This window comes from Polyodon spathula, chromosome 8, assembly GCF_017654505.1.
Source record: "Polyodon spathula isolate WHYD16114869_AA chromosome 8, ASM1765450v1, whole genome shotgun sequence".
Classification (NCBI taxonomy): Eukaryota; Metazoa; Chordata; class Actinopteri; order Acipenseriformes; family Polyodontidae; genus Polyodon; species Polyodon spathula.
The window spans coordinates 10,871,618-10,891,896 of NC_054541.1; the positions used below are offsets into that span (position 1 = coordinate 10,871,618).

Sequence of the window (20,279 nt, forward strand, 5' to 3'; positions counted from 1 at the left end):
ACATTCACTTAACAAAAAGTAGAGTTCTTCAATGTTTTACACTTATCAACCGCAATCCTTTTTCCTCATGAAATAAGGTAACGGTAGTTTGCTGGTTGTAAATATAAATTGAACGTGGCTAACGCTGTTTAGTTCTAGTTATAAACAGTGATGACAGACAGGTTTTATTTATTTTTGGGGTCTGCTACAGAATCGAGGCGTCTGTTCGCAATTTAGCGTAGAAAAGGAACATTTTCAAAGAGATTCTGCAAATTAAAAAATCATGGAGCGTGAAGAAAAAAAATGACTAGTCAATAAAAAGCTTAATGAGTGCTTTAAAAAAAAAAAATGCGGCCTGTTTTTTCATAAAATTTCAGAGTTTAGAAAAGCTACACCTAGTGCAGTCAAACCGGTATCAAAGAAAGAGTTCCGTGTCGGCTTGCACATCTTCGTTGTCTGATTGGACGACTGGGGTCTCCGCTCCCTCCTCGCTGGTGTCCAGGCTGTAGGGGTCTGTGGAGGTGGAGGATGTGGAGGACGTGCGAGATTTGGTTTCTCCGGGTACCTCCAGCGTGATCTCGTCTTGGTACACGTCAATGTCGTCGTCTGGCGGAAAAACACAGAATCCAGACATTTTTTTTAGTCCTTTATTATTTTTAATTGAATGTGAAACTAATTATAAAACAAATGCCAGATGTATTCAGCTTTGGTTTGCCGTTAAGCTCAGTGTGAGTCAGATTTTGGACCTGTTTTTCAATTGAGTGAAAATGTCCCCTTTTTCTGAAATCAATCAAGCAATTTTAATGTGTTATAAAAATAGATTTAAAATATACCTGTCCCAATCTTTAATTAGTTGTAGCGTGGGTTACATTCTTGAAAACCACCCCCCGGTTGGCAAATGCTAGATCTTATGTGAAATAGAAGGTTAGGTTCTACACAGCCGCGGTTACACTTATCAAGTTGCATTTTCCTTCACTAAATACAAATGAAAAACACAGTAACATAAAACAATGCAAATACTATAACATACTGGGTAATGCAACACGTAAAAAGTAATACAATTATAACATAATAAAAAGTAATGTTTTATTTACCTTGAATCCTTAGAGCTGTAGGCCAGGGTGTTGTTGACGCTAAGTTAACACGGAGCAACGAGACCGCATGCACATGCTACCGTGACTAGCAGACGAGACAAAGCGAGAGATCATGCTGGTACTGATAGCGGGAGATGCTGGCGAGATGGCAGCGCGCAAGAATACAGACGATGGCGCGGAAGCAAATGCGGATGCGTCATATGTTTCCGTGCAAAACCGCGTATACACAAATCTATATGATATACACAAATCGCGAATGCCAACGGTTTTGGCAAAGTCATATTGTTGTCCTTTTGCGCGTATACATATGTACTTAAGGCGATATATATATGTATATATATATATATATATATATATATATATATATATATATATATATATATATACTATGCCTTTACCACCCTTAACAACAGGGTATGGCACAGTACGTGTGTATAAGGAGATATATATATATACCCTTATACACACGTACTGTGCCATACCCTGTTGTTAAGGGTGGTAAAGGCATAGTATGGTGAGGCATGGTAAACTGCAGATCTGCAGTGGTAAACTTTTATCAAAGGTACTGTCACGATAAAAACAACAACAAACTTTACAGTGGCTTTTCAAAAATCTAACTTATAATAGCAGAAACAGCTAACTTTAACAGACTAGAATTCTAATTTTATAAACAGAAACCTCCAGATGGAATTTAGGATGAGCTAAGATTATTTTTATCATGTTATCCTGATAAGGATCATTTACATTCATTACTACACAGTATTAAGGTCAGTGAGACATACCATCTGGTTCATAAGGGTGTCCTATTTGCATTAGCAGACGCACACAGCCGAGGCGAGCAATGGCAGATTGATCATTGTTTCTTTGTTTTACCTGCCAGTGCTGTGGCAACGCTGCCCTCCTCCACCCCTGAGCTGAAGAAGACATCGAAAGCTTCTTGATCAGAGATATCCAGGAGTTCCACCTGCTCCAGCATGTCCACATTCACCTCCATGGAAGAGATGCTACCGATGGGCGCTGAAGCCAATCAGAAATGGAGAACATTGCATTCTAAGTGCTAAGATTTTAAATCCCCAGCTCTGCAAGGGTAATGTAGGCCACATCAATGGCAATTTAATTTGAACTGCAGAATAAGATACTGCAAACAGTGGCTTTCTTTAACTTGTGTGTAGAATATATAACTAAAGATTAGCGGGATTTGTGGTGCAGGTTCGGTGGCGAGTGTCAAAAGTTGTTTTATAAAGTTTATACAAGTAAGGTATTGATATTAAAGGGTAGAATGCACTATGGTATTTTCTGCAAATAAAACCATCTAGTCTTTCTTGTGTGTTAGTTGCATTTAAGATTAAATTGTATTGTATTGTAGATGACACTGAGTCGCCATAGTACATTTTGAAAGCGTGACAAGTTTTCAAATTCAAAATTGGCAATACTGACGTCTCTTTTGCTCGATCTGGAGGTGGGCCGCAGAGAGGTAGACGTCAATGTCGTGCTGGAAAACCTCCTCGAAGAACCGTTGCCTCTCCCGGAGCTTCAGCTGCTGCGCATGGTCCGGCTCGAGGACCCTCTGAGCATGCTCTGTCTCAGCTGAGGAAACAATCACAAGACCCCAGCGTGAGGAACAGAGAGCCACTTTAATATCCTGGGGCATTCATACAGGACATATTATTAGGTGTTAAAAACAAAGGGCACTTTTTTAGTGCGGGATTGTGGGGTCAAAAGACCCCATAGTCAAAACTGAAACCCCACAGATATTTTGATACACTTTAAATTTTACAGTTACTTTAAAATGTTTTCTAGAAAGCATTGTGCACAAACGATGAAGTACAATTAAAAGTTAATGTTAGGTAAATGTTAGACAAATGACAAATGCTGGTTTTCCACTATTGGGTTACACTGACGTGCTCCGTGTTTGTTTAAACAATGCCTTACACAATGTCATAGGTGGCACCCATTTAACCCTCCTCACTGTCCAGTTTACTGCAGGTTGCTTGTCTGAATGTCATTTTTCCTGGCTCTTTACAGGATTAACATAATTAGCTTCAGTGAGCATTGCAATCCCATTACAGGTGTTGAATACACGCTATCCTTGTCATTGCAATAGCCCAGGAGGACCGGTTCTGAACCAGCATGCTTATCAATCACAGATTTTCCAAACATATCAACAGTAAGGGGCTTTACAGTTAACCCTTAATTAAAAGTATTTATTATTACATTACAAACAATGCTGGTAATACACATTACAGCCAGATACATCAAATCCAAATGAACAGCTGGAAGAAGATGGGAGTTTATGTTAAAAGGTTATTTTGAGCTGCCTGCTAGTCATTAATGATAACCCCCTGCCTCACTATCACACGTCAAGGCTTTTCTGTTGAAACTGGAACCGCCTGCTGCTTCTCTGAATCAGCAGTTTGCAGCTGGGTGGATTATCCTGACAGTTACATGAATCATTGGAGCTGCTTTCTGCCTCCTGGGTCCCCAATCGACTTCCTCTCTATCCGAACTCCTAATAGCCTTGCCTTCATTTAGCCAAAACAATCAGGAAAAGGCAATAGAGAAACCCTTCAATATTCCAGTTTGGGTATGTGGAAAACTGGATTTTTGGTGCAACTACAGTGTTCAGCCACCAGGTGTCACTGTTTGCTATGCAAACTCCCATTAGGGTGATTGTAAACAGGAACCATTGTAATCTATTTAGGAAAAGAATTAAAGAACATTTAAATCAGACACACACAAACACACATGAAAACATGGATTAAAAAAAAAACGATAAGACAGTAAATAGGAAACATGACGTGGTAAAACACAAGCATTGATCTAAATGAAAGATGCTGTTGTTTAGTTTTCTACAGTACTGACCCTTCTTTTAAATATTCTGCAATTACAGTGTACAACTATACTTGAATTCATATGATAAGTACAGCTGAATAACATGTGAAAAACATTTTTTACAAATACAAATATATGTGGAAAGATCAGACATTATGAAACCCTATCCCCTATGGTTACCTATCCCCAATAGTGAGGAGTTTGAATCCCTAAATGAGGGAGTAGAAAGCATTCATGGTAGATGTTTATTGAAACCCCCCCCCCCCCCCCCCCCCCCACCACCACCCCCACCCCCACCTTGATGCTTTGAAGTCTGACCTGATGAATTAAAGGCAATAGCCTCTCCATTGTACGCACAGCACTGGGTCGATGCTAACAGTCTTTAGTCCTTGATTTCCTGACTGGTGCTATTAGAGCATTGCTGTCAGTGCCTGCAGCTCAGAGCAAGCAATGAAAGAAAAATCAATGTGGAAATCCTACTTGGAGACAGGAGAGGGGTGGACAACAAACAATACTGTGCATGAAGTATACAGTGAAGCACTTTGGCATCCGACCTCATTTCTGACTACCAAACTCCAGTATGTACTGCTTAGCACATCTGACTGAGAACCTGACCAGCATAGTGTTGGACTCATATCTGCCCTCTTCTATTTGTTTATTTCAGAAATGGGAAGAGCATTTTCACTGCATGGCAGAAACGACCCAAGCATAGCTGCCTTGCTGCACAGTATAAAACGGTATTATCAAAATCTGGAAGGAGGCCAATAGCAACCTCATGGGTACCCCCAACAAGTGTAGAAACCATACATTCCTGAAGCCACACACAGACGCCAGGCGAGATGCATTCAGCTGCCAGTGTCATTTCCTTACAAGGTTCATAATAAGCAGCTGGTACTTACTGTGGGAACAGCCTGGCACAACCCCACACATTACAGGTTGTCAGGACTGAGGTTGTGCTATCATTCTTACAGAGTTACTCAGTATGCACTGCTTACCAGAGAGCCCCCCCAAATCACCACCACCAGGAAAAAGAAATAGATCTCTGTCAATAAAAGCAATTGATGTACAGAGCTTTCGTTGTGTAACACTGGCCTGTTTTAAAATTGCCCATTTCAAATTAAACAGATGCAAAAATGAAACAAAAAAATTTCAATATAACAGATTCGCCTCTTAAAGGAGGTCTTTAACAGTGTAAGTACTGCACCAGGATTTATGATTGTTCTTTCAGTCAGCACAATGCTGAGCAAACGAATTGCCACAAATACTGCAGCAAGGGGCTCTGGCAACACTACTAACTCAATCTTGCCAGCCTCTTGCCAGCCACATCCAGTAATTAAGTGTTCAAGGAGTTTACTTTTAGCTGATTCAGTGCCAGCAAACCTTGCAGAGCTCAATTAGACATCCACAACACAATAGCTTGTAGAACAATGGTGAACTCCCACAGACAGCCTGGGTGCTGACTGCTCACTGCCTGCCATTGAGACAAGTGGAGTATGCTAGTCCTCTGCGTTAATTAAAGGCTTTCTTGTGTGGATCAATGAGCACGGCCTCTGCTCCAGATAGTTTACCAGCAGTCACAGCACTGTTCGATCGCACTTTGACTGGATTTTAAGGGCCAGACTAAAAGTGGAAGACAGGATTGTAAAAAGTAATCCTTTAGTGTGAGGCTTGCATGTACTGTACTTCTACATAAGGAAAACTTTCCTTTCAAAACCATTCAGTGATAACAAGTGGTGGCTTTTGGCAGAATGTGTATCTATAAAAAGCTTGCTACAGTACAATCTAAAAAGGCAACCTGTCAGATCCATTTTTTCATCATATCTGTATGGTTACAAGTATGGGGCTAGTCTGTCTCATCATGTTCTGGGAACCACACTTTTGGGCCTTTGGCTCAAGGCTTTATTAGGGTGATAAGATCCGTTGCTTAGGTTTAGCATGGTGAAAAGAGGATTAGCTTACATTTGATTGATGTATCTTGTGATCAATATGTGGGCTCTGGTGTTCAAATTGGCTAGAAAAAATAGGGGTGATCAATTGACAAACTGAATCCAGAAAACAAGGGGTACGTATGTGTTAACGATGCAGACTGTAGAAGACCTGTGGTATAAGGCAACTTCTCTTTAGAAGGAGACATGCTAATACTGCATGATTGCAGCCTTTTAATGCTTCCTTACAAATCTCATGGATGTGAACTTGCTCTTCAACCATGTGCTTCTCCCAAGCAGACTGCCAGTTTAGCCAAAGTGTGTGTTGATTTTGTGAAGTGGGCTTCTGTCCAATGAGGATCAAGCTGAGACCACGAGAACTGATTTCACTTGAGGCCTGAGCTGTATCTGAGCACAGCCTGCCTGCATTCAAATCAGAAGCACTAACCCACTGCACCAGATAGCACCCAAAATAGACATTTAACAAACCGTGAAGGACCGCTTGTCTCCGAACATAAAAAAAGAATGATGTCAACAGAAATTCACATTGAAACCCTTCACTTGCCTTCCTTCTGTGGTGTTTCAGATCATGGAATGTCTCTGTGTACAGTGAATGGCCAAATTAGAGCTTTTTTTCCATGAAACTCAACTGGCATATTGAGCGTTTGGGGGGGTAGGGTTCATAAAGCATAAAGTCAACTGACGTCCCTAAATAGGTTAGCCTTTTATTTTTAAATCACCACTGGTTCTCTGGTAAGTGGTGAAAGGGTAATCCAGGCTGCAGCAGCTCAGCCTCAGTCATCAGAATGAACCAGGTTCTCTTTCCTCTGATTATCACAAGACTTTGGAGGTTTTATTGGTCTTGAGTAAGATTCAGCCCTGTATTATGACCTTACACAGAACAGTTTCCTTTTATATAAGGACGAGTGCATCTCTATTGCATTTATTCATGAAAATAAATCCCTTATGAAAACCAGATGCTGTTAAACTATAGTGGAAGTGCAAGGTGGGAAAAACACTACAGCTACATAAACTACAGATAATGTAATTACCAGTGTATTCTGTCTCTTGCTCTCTCTCTCTCTGTCTTAAAACAAGCGGCTGTACTTGTAACAGGCAGCGCAGGATAGAAATGAGATTAGATCTTGCACTAATTAAATCACGTTCTTAAACCCGTCTAAATTAGGAGTATTGGACAGGATATTGAAACATGATCATTTGGAGAAAAAGTGACCCATCTTTGGTTGTCTTCTATTCAAAGGGTTGCAAGTACTGGGTCCCCAACATTATCTACAAGTTCACAAGTGTCAACCCTGATGGGCGTACACACATCTTAATGCAAACTTTTCTATTAGATGGGTCCAGCAGTCTGTATGTGTTTTAACCAGGACCAAAATATGAAATCTCTCTACTGCTTTTTAGTGTCATCATCAGTATTTAACAGCCCCAGAGGGTGCTGATATACTATTCAAATCAAGATCAAAAATACAAATGGTGTTCTGAGCTGGTAATGGATTTGAGATCCACTGCATCATTTCCCTAAAGGAATAGTCTCACTGAAAACAACAGAGAGGATTAAACAGCAGAGATTTCTAAAGAAAAAAAGAAACGTGGCTTATTCATAAAATATCTCAATTAAATTACTAGCAGGTTAATGCTTTATGAACTGGACCAGTAATAAAAAAAATGATAAAAAGAAAAAAAAAGCGATTGTTACAGATGAAAGAACTGAAACGAAATTCCCTGCGCTGGAATCCTGTGTGACCCAGGGGGTGCTAATGGAATCTAATATGAAATTCCCTGCGCTGGAATTCTGTGTGACCCAGGGGGTGCTAATGGAATCTAATATGAAATTCCCTGCGCTGGAATCCTGTGTGACCCAGGGGGTGCTAATGGAATCTAATATGAAATTCCCTGCGCTGGAATGCTGTGTGACCCAGGGGGCGCTAATGGAATCTAATATGAAATTCCCTGCGCTGGAATCCTGTGTGACCCAGGGGGTGCTAATGGAATCTAATATGAAATTCCCTGCGCTGGAATCCTGTGTGACCCAGGGGGTGCTAATGGAATCTAATATGAAATTCCCTGCGCTGGAATCCTGTGTGACCCAGGGGGTGCTAATGGAATCTAATATGAAATTCCCTGCGCTGGAATCCTGTGTGACCCAGGGGGTGCTAATGGAATCTAATATGGCTAATGGAATCTAATATGAAATTCCCTGCGCTGGAATCCTGTGTGACCCATGCTAATGGAATCTAATATGAAATTCCCTGCGCTGGAACTGTGTGACCCAGGGGGTGCTAATGGAATCTAATATGAAATTCCCTGCGCTGGAATTCTGTGTGACCCAGGGGGCGCTAATGGAATCTAATATGAAATTCCCTGCGCTGGAATCCTGTGTGACCCAGGGGGTGCTAATGGAATCTAATATGAAATTCCCTGCGCTGGAATGCTGTGTGACCCAGGGGGCGCTAATGGAATCTAATTGGTCGTCACTTCTATCAAGGTACAGTATCAGCTGATGGATGGTGAAGACCATCACGGCACATTGCTCACCCGTGGGGGTCTCTGGGCTTACAGGCTTCATCTCAACTGAACAACAGCATCAGAACGAGTAATAAACTGGGGTGTGTGTGTGTGTGTGTGTGTATATATATATATACATATATATACATACACACAGTGGTTATATGATACATGTGCATCACATTGCATTTTAGTGACAGAAAACAATTGCAGGGTGAAGGTTGGGGTTAGAAAAAAAAAAAACAATGTTATTTTTAGTTATCTTTACTGAAGTCATTTCCAGAATAATGGCATCCAATCAACGATCTTCAGGGTCATCCTTCATTGCACACCATCTCAAAAAGGTCATTGAATTGCAGTGTTAAAAGCAATTCCAGTATCCTGTACGGCACTACTTTATCTCAGGCTGCTCTGACATATTCCCATTACGCTACTCTGTTGTCTGGGCGGGTGTTGCTAAAGGGATGGAACATTGCATCAAGTTAAAACTTCATTGCCTTGCCATACACATGCATTAAACAGCCAGAGAGAAACGTTGTTATTTATAAGAGGGTGCCCTGTACAGTTCAAACTATACCTTCATAGAAAGTGTTTCTGTAAGCGCCTGACACCTCTGTTTAAAGCAGTGGGAGGAGGTCCTGTCAGACTAGCTTAAATCGCTCTCAGAAAGCCTCCACAGTGGAGAAATGTGCAAGGCCGGGGAAAAAATGCGAGGGCTGGCTGTCTGGTTTGCAATAAATCATCTCTTTCCAATCAAATCAAACTCCTGGAATGACCAGGAGCTTTCAAGAAGGCGCTGACGATGGTAAACGGGAAGTCTTATGTAAATTATAAAATCTAGACGCCTCCACTCAGGGAAAGTACCCCACTCTCGATGAAAATATGATACTTTAGCATCAGCTCTCTGCTGGGAATTTAGTTTTTTCTGTCAAAGTTCTCTATAAAAGCAGGAAAATATTAAAATATACAATGAATAATGATCGACTTGGAGTAGTCTTTGAATATGGGAGAATTTCAGATAAACTTACCTTTTATTTTAGTTTATAATGTAGGCTGCTATACATCAAGTCACCAATAAACAGAGAGAATAAAAAACACTAAAAGAAAGTGTTCTTTCCTTTATTATATACCTACTGACGGTAACCACTAAAAATGTATAATCCAGTAGCTGTGGTTAAACTAATGAGGACTGGGGCTAAACTGGTTGCCTGGGCTCCAGTGAAGCACTGCAGCGAAGGGCCAGGCTTAATCGTTACCATGCTTTACCTTGTTTGCTGTTTATGTCCTTCTTCACTTTATTATGTGTATACCATAAAATAATGTTGATAGTGTCACTGACAGATTGTGGCAGCTCAACAAAACACAAACTGCTAAGAATATTTACCATAGCTTACTGCTTTAGTGTCTCTTTTATTGCCCATTTATACTATAGCTGTTTCAAGACGGATCCTAATAAAAAGGACAGGGTCTTCATGAAAAGAATGTCACTTATAGCAGATGAATTAACACTTTCTAGTTAATAAAACATAAAAAAAAAAAAAAAAAAAAAATGTTTTTTTTTGTTTGATTTTGTTTGTTTTTGTTTTTGCAGAGTGCTCTGATCCCTTCGTTGTGTCAATGACCTTTCTAACCCTGTGCTCGATCTTCTCAGACAGAAGGCTGTAGCGCCCCAGTCAGCACTGGAATTCTATTGCAAAAGGATGGGAAACATAATGAAGCCTGGAGACTGTGAAGTCTACCCAATAATTGTGTGTGTATGTGTGTGTATATATATATATATATATATATATATATATATATATATATATATATATATATATATATATATATTACAGTTACAGAACATATCTAATGTGTTTGCTGTTACAATTCTGCTAGCTATTTTACTCCAATACGCCACACCACAGATCAGTATTAGGTTGGCCCAAACAATATTGTTGGTGGTGGTTTTTGACAAGGTTGGCTGAGACTGCCAGTGAGCAAATTTGTGCTCAACACAACTGAATATGATTTCCAGAGATGAGAACAAATGATCTAACCTTGACCCCAACGACTCCTAGTTCACCTTCTCCAAGGATCTTATCCTGTGAGGTTGGCATTCCCACAGCACTCCATCTGAGAGGCAGGCAGGACAATGTTGTCTATAACCCAAGTCCTGGAAAACCATTTGCATTGTATGTGTTGACAGCACCTCTATATCCTCAAGCATTGACCATTTCACTAAATGAGCTCTTACCATCTGGTCAGAATATCGATAAAGGGATGAACGCCGTACATTTCATGGTCCACCCTTAACTATTTCTCTCAAAAGCGAATTTCCAGGCACAGTAAATTGGAGCCTCTATCAGTTCACACTGTTAAAGGATGACTAATAGGAAGAAAAAATAGGACTTGGTTGTAAAAGCCAGCCTGCCTGCTTTTCACAGCAATTAAGAAGTTTAACCTTGGGTGGATTAGCAGAAAAAAGCCATACATTATAAAGGATCCCACAATGGAAACAGCTAAGGGACCAGGGCATGAGTCCAAAAAGAATCTAAGAGCCCTCTTCTGCTTTCCAGAACAGAAAACCACAAGCTTTCCTCATTACTGGGAAAGTACAGGATACTTTTCTCAGAGACACAAAACAGCAATGGGGATAGTTTGTGCACAGGAAGCATGATGTGAATCCTTTCATTCGGCTTAAAAATAAAAACACTAATGTTTTTCAGAGTTTGAGCAGGGCGGCTTTGAATTGGGACGCCATAGGTATTGAAGTCCTAGCTTTGGTGACAGCTATATGAATAAGCTAGGCAGGATATCAGGTCCCGAGGGATACAGCATATACAGATAAATACCTGCAACATGTAGCACATACTTACTAATCGCTGTGTGGCTTCTCTGAAATAAACAATGTTGGTAATCAGTGAGCAATGTACCCTGTCAAAAATGTTTAATCAATACAGGCTTGGTCTGTATTTTGGGATAAGCCATGTGATCATAAAACAAACCAGATCTCAGATGTGTAATACCAATGCTTGCTGCAGGGTTGTATATATTTAAACAGCACTTTGTGTACAGTAACATTAATCAAACTACAGTTCACCTTTTAATCTAACTACAGTTCATCTTAACTCTTTTGCTGTTCGCACCACTTCACTGCATTAAAAGATAGCACTTAGTAATGTCTATATTTGTACTGCACAGCGGTGGCCAAAAGTTTTGCATCACCCTATATAATTAACTCACTTTGCTTCATAAAGTGAAATGAAACTTGTTGAATATGTTACATTAACATATTGAATGATATACTGCTTTGCAGTTTTCCATATACTTAATGAAAAACTGACAGCAATGGAAAAATATGACATTTCAAAATCTAACATGAGATACTACAGTACTCCTATTATAGCTTCTGGGCTGACTTTTGCGATATCATTTTGTAGTTTGTCTGATTACATGGTGTTAAATAAAAAATCTAAATTATGTTTTGCTTTTTATGAAAACTTGTAGCCATAGCTGCAGATAAGCCACTCATTAAATTGAATTGCTTTAGGTCTTGTGAATGTGAGGTGAAGTGAGAAATATCCCATACTGTGAAATACACCACCGAGCAAATTAAAACCTATTGGCCCAGATCAGTGAAGCTATCGGTTCGAGAGGAAGTCTTTAAGAAGTGTTCATCTTTTACCAGCCAATTGTATGACATCAGTGTCCCTGAAGCTATACTAGACACTTTCAACTAAGTCTCCACTGTCCTTATAACGGCTTCAGAGGTAAACTGAATAGTAATCTTCAGCATAAGCTAATTGTAATTATGTTTATGACAGTCATGATAAGATAGCACAGCAACATGTTAAACTCTACGGTTAATTTGCTCATATGTAACCCCACGATCTAGATACTGCCTATAATACAATGTTAAGAGAACTCACATCATCTATAAATCTGTGTTTATAAAGTATTCAGATATTACAAACAGGAATGGTTAGTGTTGAGGACTGGGAGTTAGAATATATACCCAGCTCAGGCACTACTGACTCACTGCTCTGTATGACTGTGGAGTCTTTGAGTCTTCACTTTGCCTCCTGACAGTGCAGTGAAGTGGGTGGCTGCAGCTGCTGTCCTCACAGCATGACAATGATTCATCCCTGCTGTCCTTCATGGCCGGGCTGAAGTTCATGGACTTTCTGTGTGTGTCCGGCACAGACTGCTGCAACATTACTCGGTATTGCTAAAGATTCAATCACAAAATACAGCAACACTATATGAGGTATCACCCTATTTCATAGAGCGGTTCACTTCAACTCAATCCCAACATATAAGGACACATTCAAATACACCCCTGCATGAGCAAAGGTGACATCTGAGTAACATTCCAAGACCTGTTCATTCAGAAAACATATAAGACAAATAAGGTGAGTGGTGAGTTTATAACTGAGATGTTACTGCATCTTGTAAAGCGCTTTGTGATGGTGGTCCACTATGAAAGGCGCTATATAAAATAAAGATTGATTGATTGGTTGCCTTCCTAAGTCTGCTAAGTTAATACAGCTATTATGCAAAAGCCAGTGATCAGAGTCAAAGAATTAGCAGTGCCACCAAGTTTATTAAACAGTACAGAAATCCTAGGCCTGCAACAGTTATTATTTGAGATTGTCTGACAGAATGAAACTTAATACAAAACAGCTATAACAGTTACCAAAATATCAACATGGCAATCATTAACAAACAGAACAAAGCAGTAAATATACACCCTTGAGATTAATAAAAACAACCCCAATATTTTCATTTATATCTCTGCATCCAACAGTGGGTATTATCCTAAGTGTGTGCTCAACACATGCACAGAGACACAAGTCAATAGACATTCCATCTTGATAGATATAACATTCCCCTCATTCCAGCAGCTGCTAATGACTGTGGAGTAGAGGCACAGCAGAGCACAGTCATGGGCAGGGAAGTTGATGCCTGTGACTTAACAGCAACCAACTGAGATTATCAGGAATGGTGTGAGCAATGGTGTTTTCAAAAGGCAGTCTAAGATTAGCCTGCATATGCATGAGAAGGACAGGGTTACCTGAGAGGGGTTTGTCTTGGTGGAAATTTAACTGCCCAAGGAATGCTAAGTTGTAACAACGTGTCTTATACTAGAGGGAAAGTCAACCCAGCGTCAAGTTATTAAGTTATCTATTTATTGAACATCCATGTGAAATATCATGAAGTATGTTGAGGCAGCTGATTATTTATTCCACAGAACAAATTTTCAGTATTTCTAAAGTCAGCCCTATTGAGTGTTTCATTGTTATGGATGAACTTTCGCACAGCCAGTGGAGCATTTTATAGACTGGGTCCAGGGGGAAAAACAACCATTTGCCCTTTGTCAGTAAAGAGCCGCGCTTTGCCACTCGCCTGTCTTTCTATCACATTGCCGCTCCAGCAATCTCATCAGCAGATCAGTGTTCTCCACACTAAACCAGCAGCGGGATCAGACATTCACAATATCCCTGCTGCTCTGGGAACCGATAGACAATACAAAAGAAAATCTGCCATAGACCTGCCATAGATTATTATTATTATTATTATTATTATTATTAGTAGAAGTAGTAGTAGTAGTTTATTTAGCAGACACCTTTATCCCAGGCAACTTACAGAGATTAATATCGCACAGTCCTTCAAAAGGATTCATTCTGAAGCCAGAAATAACAGTCTGTGGCAAGCTTTGTATAGAATGGTAATACAATAACTTTTAGAGCATGCAGGGTTTCAATCGCTTAACCTACTGTACAGTAACCATTGCTTTAATAGAGCACACACACAACTTTACAGGGGCATTGAAGCTTGGTATGGAACGCTATGGTTGTTATTAATAATATTACTTTTTTTCCAGGGCAACTGATGAGTTGTTCCAGGTACCCACTGCTACATTCTTTCTTTTTGAGTCTGTTGTTGGGTACAGTTTGGTACTGTGGCATTAAAGTTTTGGTCAACTTTGGGTGTTTAAGATGTAGATGCTTGACTGCACACTCTCTTAAGGTCCCTATAGAATAACCAGTATCAGTCTCAACAATATAGAAACCGTTCATTTCCTTTTTCTTTCTTTTTTTTATTGCTCAGGGAATGGCTCGTCTCCCAGCTGGGAACTGCTCCAGAAATGAGAAATTCTGAATTATTAATGCTTCGGTTTAATAACTGAGCAGAGCTAGGCACTGCAACAGCTTCTCCTACAGTGACATAATTGTTAGCTTCTTACATAGTTGTAAGATTCTCAACAATGGGCCCTTTGTGGACCTAATTCCCCCTTTTAGACTAACCCTCAGCCAGTGACGCGGAGTTGCCTAGATTCTAATTACCTCTCATTAATCACTCACTTAGTACAGCCGTCAGATGCATCTAGATTTGGGGATAACCTCTTTGTCACTATGGGGGCCCCTTCCACTTTAAATTCACATGCAAAAATTAAATCTTTTAAGTACCAGATACAGTCTATGGCTAAATAATTTCCTTTAGGCTGAGCTGATATCTCTTCAGTCTATCTATGTAGTCCCCATAACTCAAAGCCTTGGCTAGAGGAGGGGGTCATAATGTATTTCCATCCTGTCATTCTCCCACAGTGAATCTTAACTCTCTGGCACAGAATAAAAGGCTGTTTAAATCTTTTACTCCAAATCCTTTAAAACCTTTCACTCCTCCATACTCCCCCCCACTAGAAACGCTTCATTAAAAACAAAGCAGATTACAGCTTCACTACAGCCATACACCTTCACAGATCACTGGTACAATGAGACCAAGCACCGGACAGTTATTACTCATGAGCTCCTCTGTGCTGTGCTGTGAGGTTCAAATGGAAATACATTCACATACACACACATTCTTAACTGAGAGTGTGTGTGTTCTTACTGCATATTTTTAACTGGCAATGTATCCCATTTAAAGCAGAAGGAATACCTATTGAACTCTACATAGGACTATAGACAGCCTGAGGGTTATTTCACAAAGAGAGCTGGTTCATTGGTATTATTAATATTAATATGTGTGTGTGTGTGTGTGTGTGTGTGTGTGTGTGTGTGTGTGTGTGTGTGTGTGTGTGTGTGTGTGTGTGTGTGTGTGTGCGTCTTATCCAATGGAAATATAGCTGTGTTATGTGCAGGTGCATTGAAACTCCACTCAATTTTCTAGCTGATCTCTACTCCCTGAACCAGTTCAGAGATCTTAGCCAATTAATGCCTGAAATATCAGCGCTAACTTGATTAGAGAAGTCTCTCTAAGTAATCTCTGTATTCCTCTATCTGTGGTGAAAGGTTGCAGTCAGGGGATCAAGAATATTGACATTGTCTATGTCAATAGCAGGATTACCTTAAGTGGATTTGTAATGCAGGAATAACCCAAAACATCTTTGTTCATGCAAGGGCTGTTTCCAAGTGTAATCATCCCATCTGGGTAGCAGTCTTCAGTTCTGTCCTGGAACAGCAGTGCACTAAATGGAGTACATCAGGCTACAAGCTCTCCGTGCTGTCACACTTTGAGCTGACACTGGGCTGAATCAACCAAGACTGCAGTGAGAAGTTTGTGTTGTAAGACCAGCTGGTAGTGGTCCCATGAGAAGGTCAATCCTATAGAATTGGGATAAGTGTTCACGGTTGACCAGAGTTTGCCACTTGTATATACTGTGTTTGGCATCAGCATTTAAAATGTATATTGGTGCCCATACATAAAGCATCACCTTCATTTTGAATGTTTTGATTTGTTAGAAAGAAACTGAGCAGGAAGATAAAAGATAATAGGAGATACCAAGACTGAAGCAATACTGTCCACAATCCTTGAAACACTGCCTCTGGACCACAACATGGAAACAATGCATACACATAGACAGCTCCCTTTGAAACACTCTCCCTCAGTAGAATATTACAAAACCTAAAAGTCACCAACAAAAAACTACAAATCACAAAATAATGTACGTTCCATACTTCCAGTGACCTATAATTAGAATAGCACATCAGTCTGTAATCTCTATACAGAATCTCTGTTATTTCTTCTGTGGAATATTACCGTATTGAAGTAAAACTGTTAACTGATCTGAATTTGATTCAGCTCCATGTCTGGATATGTAATGGCCAGGTAACACTGAATTTAACCTGTCGCATTTGGCAGCTGGTTAATAAAAATTATGGGCTCCTGCACTTTATATGGTTCTTTAGGAGAAAACGATTACAACTAATTTCTATATATATATATATATATATATATATATATATATATATATATATATATATATATATATATATATATATATATATACATACACACACACACACACACACACACACACAGAATATGTCATAGAATGTTCAGTGTGTTATCCCCAGACAGGTTTATTTACTTATTTATAGCAGCCTCCAGGGATTACAATATTACAGTTCAGCAGCCTTTTCAGATTTTAAGTACAATTACAATGTGTGAGACACAAACTGTTTGCTTTGTAATCCCTTGCTGTATACTTTGTTCCACAGTTTCTATAGGGATGGCTTGTCTCATTAAAACATAACTATTTTAAAATAGGTTTTCACAATTCCTTTAAACTTAAAATCATTCAATAAATCTTGACCCATTATCCTGGCAACTCCACTTGAATCTGTCGGTTTACACCATTGCAGGTGTGGGTATATAAGTTATGCATGGCTGCAGTGTAAATATTTTATTATCCGTTACTGTTTACACCACTTGTGTAAACACACCCATGCCATTATTTAATGATATTTGCATTTGAGTCAACCGCTGCTGAATTGATTAAACAATATTTATTGTACAGAAGCAGCCCTTTGAGAGCTCAGCTCTCCCGCAGTTACTCGCATGTATATAATATATAAATGTATATATATATATATATATATATATATATATATATATATATATATATATATATATATATCACTTGTGCCTCTTGTGGTAACACTATAAGGAGTGGTTCTGATCATTGTGGTCTTTCGGTGCACGAGGACATAACAAGTGAGTGGTCCACTTTAATAAAACCAAGAGAAAGTAGTTGACCCTAAAGCACTGGCTCAGTTCAGTACACGTGCAAGTCAACGTGGACACAGGTACTGGTGTGTGGATTAGCTCATGTGTGCTCAGGTACTGGTGTGTGGGTTAGCTCATGTGTGTACTCAGGTACTGGTGTGTGGGTTAGCTCATGTGTGCTCAGGTACTGGTGTGTGGGTTAGCTCATGTGTGCTCAGGTACTGGTGTGTGGGTTAGCTCATGTGTGCTCAGGTACTGGTGTGTGGGTTAGCTCATGTGTGCACTCAGGTATTGGTGTGTGGATTAGCTCATGTGTGCTCAGGTACTGGTGTGTGGGTTAGCTCATGTGTGCTCAGGTACTGGTGTGTGGGTTAGCTCATGTGTGCACTCAGGTACTGGTGTGTGGATTAGCTCATGTGTGCTCAGGTACTGGTGTGTGGGTTAGCTCATGTGTGCACTCAGGTATTGGTGTGTGGATTAGCTCATGTGTGCTCAGGTACTGGTATGTGGATTAGCTCATGTGTGCTCAGGTACTGGTGTGTGGGTTAGCTCATGTGTGCACTCAGGTACTGGTGTGTGGATTAGCTCATCTGTGCTCAGGTACTGGTGTGTGGGTTAGCTCATGTGTGCACTCAGGTATTGGTGTGTGGATTAGCTCATGTGTGCTCAGGTACTGGTGTGTGGATTAGCTCATGTGTGCACTCAGGTACTGGTGTGTGGGTTAGCTTCACGACTACACAAATGAACAGACAAGCCCTCCTGTGAGTGCATTGATTTGGGAACATTCATCCTGGCTGCAGGTAAACAGCGAGTCAGTTATAAGTCATAAGTGTTTGAAACAATATCACACCACAAGAATCATGCCTACCCTTCTGTAGGTGTAGTAGTGGCAGATCTCCACCAAATTACATATAGACAAAAAGCAGATCTCTTACAACGCAATTCAAGGCTTAACACCATCTAGCTAAAAATGCACACACATGTTGTTTGCTCATCAAGATACTGATACTTTACTATGCTGTTGGCAACCCTGTTCAGGCCTAGCCCCTTTGCTGAAATACTGTACCAGTATAAAATGATTAAATGTAACAATATCTATAGTGCATATGAAACAGGTTGTCAATGCAACTAGCTACATCCACCCTGCTGTAACAAGCCAGCCAAATCACCAAGCGCTGAACTGTCACACATGCTCCAAGTCTAACACAGCTATGAGTCATTAATAAAAACTCTGGTATTTCTTGGAAAATAGACCATCTTCTGCATCATGATTCAAAGTATAGTTTCCAAACAACATTTCAGAGGACGTGAAAAACATTTAAGCAGATGGATCAGATCATTAAAGAATGCGGGGTTTACAGCTTGAATACAGTACTTAAATCATGTTTTATACATAGGTCATATACCATAGTAAATGTAGTGGTTCTACAATGCTGAATCATAGTAACTGGTCCATACCACATTAACTGGTGAGTACTTCATAAACAGGATGAAAACTCATATTCATTTAACTTAAAAATGACATTTTACCTAAACCCTAAAACCCCCATCTAGAAAAACAGTTATTGTTCACATCTGCTTAGTTTAGTAAAAAAAAAAAAAAAATTCCTGAAGATCAGTAAAAGTACTTTAAATATGGGCTTGCTAGTAAACAGCAGTAGCAAATGTGATTTTTCTAAATATAAAAGTACTTACAAGGCAGTCTCTTGCTGTGGCTGTTAGATTCAGAGGACATGGTTCCACAGTGTGTCTTTTCTGTGAACACACTAGCACTCTCTCTCTCTTTCTCTCTCTCTCTCTTGCACACACACACACACATACAGTGGTTTCAGGTGGCTGGTAGCTTGTCCTTTGTCAGCAGCAGTAGCCCACTCTAGAGCTGTGCATCTTCTGACAGCCAGGACTTGGGAACCCTGGAGAATCAGTCACTGGTCTCTGTGATACTGACTTACACACAAGCTCCATGTCTGTGGCTCTCAGTACTGAGCAGCACTGCTTATAGCAATTTAGATTGTACCAACTGTACACTCACTGGGGGGACAGGACAAGGCAGCTCTCTAGGGGACGAAAGCAGATTTTACATAATGTTGTGGAGGATACCAAGTGATGGGAGAGCTGGAATTTTGCTAATGCATCAAGACTAATAATAACCCTGTAGAAAATAGGAATTGACAGGAAAAGGGGCACTGTTTCTTTTTTTTTCTTCTTCAGGAAAGATGATAATGAAAAAAATAGAACAGAACTAAAATAGAACAAGAGGCCGCTGTAAACATTGCAACATTAACTTCCACGGGCCTCTACCATAGGAATACCCACCTCATGCCACTTCCAGCATCAAAGCTGAGAACACAAAAAAACACACCATCAGTATTTAATTGCATTCCATTCTGTTTGCTGAGCACTTAAATGCACTTTAGCAAGAAAATAGGCTCCTAAAATAAGGTGGCCTATGAGACAGTGGGATGGAATGAAGTAGACTCCAGCCCTCAGACAGGCTATGTGAACTGTTTAATAGGTTCACAAAGGTAGATGTCTGACATGTGTGTCTGCTGCTCTCATTCCAGCAAATGTAACAAGGTGGATGATGGGCTCAAACACGCAATTGCACTGGAGCAATGCAAATCTTCTAGTTTCCATCCAGCATCTTTAACTCTGCAGTCTCTCCAGGCTCACCTGTGCAAGTTATTGAATTTGTGCCCCAGTCTCTGCCCCTTTCACTAGGTTATTGAAACAATTGAAGCAGAACAGTGCCCCGTTGTGGAGAGTCTGCCACAGAGTCTTCTGAAGTGCACACAGCTCCAAGCTGACTCTGTCTGGACTGAAATGGATGAGTTTCTGTTCATTCAGAAGCTCCTGACAATCTAGTCAAAACTAACAGAAGCAATAAAGAAGCCTTTAATGGAACCAACTGCAAAGTGTTTAAACAGAA

The 20,279-nt window shown here is 40.1% G+C and overlaps 1 protein-coding gene across 1 annotated transcript; it reads right to left on the bottom strand.

The window, feature by feature from the left end:
- Positions 1 to 283: 283 nt before the first annotated feature.
- Positions 284 to 19,310, bottom strand: LOC121319365 (dysbindin-like). Its single transcript, XM_041256728.1, has 4 exons — positions 19,046 to 19,310; positions 2,511 to 2,660; positions 1,947 to 2,090; positions 284 to 585 (listed from the first exon to the last, which is right to left on the bottom strand). The coding sequence occupies exons 1-4, from the start codon at positions 19,167 to 19,169 to the stop codon at positions 395 to 397; spliced, it is 609 nt and encodes a 202-aa protein (XP_041112662.1). The 5' UTR covers positions 19,170 to 19,310; the 3' UTR covers positions 284 to 394.
- Positions 19,311 to 20,279: the final 969 nt, after the last annotated feature.